Source organism: Musca vetustissima, unplaced genomic scaffold (assembly GCF_032173495.1).
Source record: "Musca vetustissima isolate MV318-11 ecotype Yass unplaced genomic scaffold, APGP_CSIRO_Mvet_v1 utg282418, whole genome shotgun sequence".
NCBI lineage: Eukaryota > Metazoa > Arthropoda > Insecta > Diptera > Muscidae > Musca > Musca vetustissima.
Window position 1 is genome coordinate 14,343 of NW_026876938.1, and position 6,071 is coordinate 20,413.

The 6,071-nt window shown below is 35.4% G+C and overlaps 1 protein-coding gene across 1 annotated transcript; it reads right to left on the minus strand.

The window, feature by feature from the left end:
* Positions 1–479: 479 nt before the first annotated feature.
* LOC133321467 (general odorant-binding protein 57c-like) lies at positions 480–966 on the minus strand. Its single transcript, XM_061530558.1, has 2 exons — positions 916–966; positions 480–854 (listed from the first exon to the last, which is right to left on the minus strand). The coding sequence occupies exons 1-2, from the start codon at positions 964–966 to the stop codon at positions 480–482; spliced, it is 426 nt and encodes a 141-aa protein (XP_061386542.1).
* Between the last annotated feature and the right edge of the window lie 5,105 nt (positions 967–6,071).

The following is a 6,071-nucleotide window of genomic DNA, read 5'->3' on the forward strand; positions in this document are numbered from 1 at the left end:
ATTTTTTAAAGAATATTTTTTCAAGGATCTATAAAAGGCGTGGATTTTTTAAAAAATATTTTTTCAAGGATCTATACAAGGCGTGGATTTTTTAAAAAATATTTTTTCAAGGATCTATACAAGGCGTGGATTTTTTAAAAAATATTTTTTCAAGGATCTACACAAGGCGTGGATTTTGGGACTTGTGGTCAGCTTTGGTTTCAAAGCAAACGCTGTAAGGACAATTTTTATTCGTCTACACTATGAAATTGAAACATATCGCCAAAGTGGTAAAGGGTATCATATAGTCGGCCCAGTCCGACTTTACTGCTTTCCAAGATTTAATTGATGGCCAGAATAAAAAATCGTTTTAAAATCCAAGGATCTAATAGCTGCGTTTAGATTAAAAATATTTTTTGTTAAAAATTCAAATTTTTTCTTCTCGTTAAAAAATATTCAGGGAATATTTAAAAATTTATTGTATAAACCTCCTCGAATTCTTATTCTTTATCATGTTTTGCTTTACCCTTCAAGAGACCTTTCTTGGCTTTTTCCTCGGCAATGCAATATGACACCTGATACGAATAATCACACTTCTCGTCAATGCCCTCAAAACGATTTTTACAATCTTCAGCAATTTTTAAGCCTTCCTCTGTCATTTTCTTTCCTTTGCCCATTGATGACATATTCAATTTGCCATTTTCATCTAAATGACCCGAACTTTCCAACATGCAATGGGTATAGCATTTCATGCGATTATCGATGTCGGTGGAACCCTTTTTGGCCGCTTTCCACATGCCAAGGAATTCCTTGTTGGAGAGTTCATTATCGGCCAAGCATTTGGCATGCTTGCGGGGATCCTTGCGGGCGGTGGTCTGCAAGGAGTTTGGAAATTAAGTTATTAAAATATAAAAAAAAATTATTGGAAATAATTACACTGGCAACCAAAATTAAAGCCACACAGATGAAAATATTAAAAACTTTCATTTTTCGGGGTGTCTTGAAAATATAAAACCTGCTGAACTGTTTCCATTGCCAGTCCACTTTTATAGCAGCGGAAAGTGATGTGTATCTTGTGAATCAATATTTCGTGTCAATTGTTGCAGAATTGAATAGCATTAGGTATTGAATTCAATTTTATGTAATTATTAGTTTTGAAAATAATTAATTTGTTTTGGGAAATTTTCATAATTATATATTGGGAAAAATGGCACATAAACAAGGAAATCTGTAGGACCCTGACAAAATATATTTTATACCCTCCACAACACTGTGGTACAGGGTATTATGTCTTTGTGCATATGTTTGTAACAGGCAAAACGAAACGAGATAGATCCATGGTTCCTTTTGAGAATATGCATAGAATAACATTCTGAGTCGATTTATGCATGTCCGTCCGACTGTCTGACCATGTTAAATTGTTAATTAAACAAAGTACAGGTCGCATTTATGATCCGAATTGGATGAAAATTGGCATACGTCACTTATTTGGCCCAAGGACGAACCCTATTGAAATTGGGAAGAATCGGATCAGATTTTGATATAGCTCCCATATATATGTTCGTCCGATTTTAGGTAAATAGTGCACCAAAGTCCCTAAATATCTTTCGATTTGCACGTAATTTGGCACAACGCATTGAATCGGGCCTAGAGTGATTTCTGCCAAGTTTCGTGAAAATCGGTCTAGATTTAGATATAGCTCCCATATATATTTTCGTCCGATGTAATGTAAATGGTGCAACAAAGTCCCAATTTATCTTTCGATTTGCACGCAATTTGGCACATCGTACTGAATTGGGTCTAGAATGATGTGTGTTAGGTTTCCTGATAATCGGTTTAGATTTAGATATAGCTCGCATATATATTTTCGTCCGATTTAAGGTAGTGCACCAATGTCCCTATATATATTTCGATTTGCACGAAATTTGGCATCGCGCACTGAATTAGGTCTAAAATGATGTGTGCTAAGTTTCGTGAAAGTCGGTTCAGATTTAGATATAGTTCCCATATATATTTTCGTTCGATTTTATGTAAATGGTGCAACAAAGTCTCTATATATTACTCGATGTGCACGAAATTTGGGAAAGCGTACTGAATTGAATCTAGAATGATGTGTGCAAGATTTCGTGAAGATCGGTTCCAATTTATATATAGCTCCCATATATATTTTCGTCCGATTTTACGTAAATAGTGGACCGAAGTCTATATATATCTTTCGATTTGCACGAAATTTGGCATCGCGTACTGAATTAGAGCTAAAATGATGTGTGTTATCTTTCATGAAAATCGGTTCCAATTTAGATATAGCTCCCAAATATATTTTCGTCCGATTTAAAGGAAATGGTGCACCAATGTCCCTATATATCTTTCGATTTGCACGAAATTTCGCACAGCGTAACGAATTGGGTCTAGAATAATGTGTGTTAGGTTTCCTCAAAATCGGTTCAGTTTTCGATATAGCTCCCATATATATTTTCGTCCGATTTTATGTAAATGTCCTTATATATCATTCTATTTGCACGAAATTTAGCATAGCGTACTGAATTGAGTCTAGAATGATGTGTGCTTAGTTTCGTGAAAATCGATTCCGATTTAGATATAGCTCTTATATATATTTTCGTCCGATTAAGGGTAAATGGTGTACCAAAGTCCCTGTATATCTTTTGATTTGCGCGAAATTTGGTATAGTGTACTGAATAAAGTTTACAATGATGTGTGTTAAGTTTCGTGAAAATCGGTTCCAATTTAGATATAGCTCCCATATAAATTTTCTTCCGTTTTTAAGTAAATAGTGGACCTAAGTCCATATATATCTTTCGATTTGCACGAAACTTGGCATAGCGTACTGAATTAGGTCTAAAATGATGTTTGCTAAGTTTCGTGGAAATCGGTTCAGATTTAGATATAGCTCCCATATATGTTTTCGTCCGATTTTATGTGAATGGTGCTCCAAAGTCCCTATATATCATTCAATTTGCACGAGTTTTAGCATTGCGTAATGAATTGAGTTTAGAATGATGTGTGTTAAGTTTCGTGAAAATCGGTTCAGATTTAGTTATAGCTCCCATATATTTTTTCGTCCGATTTTATCTAAATGCTACACCAAAGTCCCTATATATCTTTTGATTTGCACAAAATTTGGCATAGCGTACTGCATTGAGTCTAGAATGATGTGTGCAAAGTTTCGTGAAAATCGGTTCAGACTTAGATATAGCTCCCACATATATTGTCGTCCGATTTTATGTGAATGGTGCTCCAAAGTCCCTTTTCGTTTAATTTTAGGAGACATGTGTAGAGTATACCCAAAGTGGTGAAGGGTATTATATAGTCGGCCCAGTCCGACTTTACTACTTTTTTTACTGTTTTGTTTTTTTTTTTTTCAATTAAAAAATTTTAATGAATTTTTGTAAAATATATTATTTATCAATCTTCGAATTCTTAGCGTAGATTTTGTGACGATTCACCTCCCAAAAGGGCTTTCATTGACATTGCCTGGGCAATACAAGTCGACACCTGATACGAATAATCACATTTATCTTCAACATTCTCGAAACGGTCTCTGCAATCTTCAGCAATTTCCACATCATTCTCCGTCATTTCCTTATCTTGGCCCATTTTTGCGATATCCAATTTACCATTATCATACAAATGACCCGAACTTTCCAAAATGCAGTGGGTATAACATTTCATACGATTATCGATGTCGGACGAACCGCTTTTGGCCACTATCCATAACTCAATGTATTCGTCATCGGAAATGTTATTTTCGGCCATACATTTTGTGTGCCCGATATCATCCTCCTCGGCTGAGGTCTAAAGGGGGATTGGCATTTTGAATACAAAACAAGTGAAAAAGCGGTAAGTTCGGCCGGGCCGAACTTTGGATACCCTCCACCATAGATATATTGACAGGTACTAGAAATGAAAATATAGGGAACATACCAAAAAGTGGACCTATACCGACATTTCTAAAAACGGATTATGTAAACCATAATTAAAAATTTTAGAAAATTTTAAAGGATAATTATACTCTCAGCCTTATGGCTAATGAGGGTGTATAGACTTTAACACGGTGAAAATGTGTCTCATCGAAATATTGGTTCTAGACCCCATGTTTCTTTGGACCAAATCCGTTTCAGAAAATTTAGATTTCATCCAAACTTTGCCCATCTTATTATTTCTTCCAAGCTTAGTTCAAATTCTCGAACTTCCAATCAGGGGCTAGGTCTAAATGCGGCTATAGTTAATTATCGAACCTTACGTTCTAATTGTTTATCTCTCTATCCTCCGCAGGTGAAATGATTACAAAAGAGACTTAGAACCAAACTCAAAACGCGGAGCAAATCAGATAACTATTTTAATATAAAAAAAGGGGGTTATATGGGGACTACCCCAAAAAGGGGGTGAATATTAAACATTTTTGGTAGAGAGATATGTTACCATATACGACTACAAATTACCAAATTGCAGCAAATTCGGTTGAAAAATGCGCTCAAGAACCCCCAAATACCGAAAATTGGGGGTACCCTTATATGGGGGCTATCCGAAAAAATGGACCAATATTCATAATTTTTGGTGGAGAGATTTGGAACCTATTAGGAACCCAATGTACCAAATTTCAGCGTATTCGGTTGAAAAACGCGCTCAAGAACCCCAAAATTCCGAAAATTGGGGGGTACCCTTATATGGGGGATATCCGAAAAAATTCACATATGTTTATAATTTTTTGTGGAGAGATTTGGTACATATTGAGAACTCGAAATACTAAATTAAAGCCAATTCGGTGGAAAAATACAATCAAAACCCCCAAAATACTGAAAATTAGGAGGTACCGTTATATGGGGGCTACCAGAAAAAGTGGACCTATATTTATAATTTTTTGTGGGGACATTAAGTACCCAATAAGAACCCAATGTACCAAATTTCAGCGTATTCGGTTGAAAAACGCGCCCAAGAACCTCAAAATACCGAAAATTGGGGGTACTGTTATATGGGAGCTATGTCTAAACGTGGACCGATATATCCTATCTTCGAACTTGACCTGCCTGCAGACAAAAGACAACCCTATGCAAAATTTCAGCATCCTATCTCAATTCCTTCAGAAGATAGCGTGATTACAACAGACGGACGGACGGACAGACGGACGGACGGACGGACGGACATGGCTAGATCGTCTTAGAATTTTACCCTGATCAAGAATATATATACTTTATAGGGTCGGAAATGAATATTTCGATGAGTTACAAACGGAATGACAAAATTAATATACCCTCCATACTATGGTGGAGGGTATAAAAACAGTATTTATTTTTGAAAATACTTACACTGGCGACCAAAATTAGAGCCACACAGAAGAATATATTGAAAACTTTCATTTCAATTGGTTTTCAGAATTTTTTAGTTCTTTGAATAAGTGGAAACTGTTGCATTGACTTTTATAGTAGCAGAACTGAGTGGTATTTGGTGTAGCAATATATCGTGTCAATTGTTTCAGAATTGAATAGAATTGGGTATTGAACTTCAGATTATTTAATTATTAGTTTGAAAATAGTTTATTTGTTTTCGAAAATATTCATTTTATGCAAAAAATGATACCTAAACCTGTAAGGAAATTAGTAATTAGTGGAAATCGAATAATATATGGGGTCTCTGTTGCACCATTTGCATAAAATCGGTCGAAAATATATATGGGAGCTATATCTAAATCTGAACCGATTTTCAAGAAACTTGACACACATCATTCGAGACTTAATTCAGTACGCTGTGCCAAATTTCGTATAAATCGAATGATATATAGGGACTTTGGTGCACCATTAACCTAAAATCGGACGAAAATATATATGGGAGCTATATCTAAATCTGAAACGATTTCCACGAAATTTAACACACATCGTTCTAGACTTGATTCAGTACGCTATGCCAAATTTTGTGCAAATCGAAACATATATAGGTACTTTGGTGCACCACTATATATGGGAGCTATATATAAACTATATATAGGAGCTATATCTAAATCTGGACCGATTTTCACGAAACTTGGCACACATCATTCTAGACCTAATTAATTACGCTGTGCCAAATTTCGTGCAGAC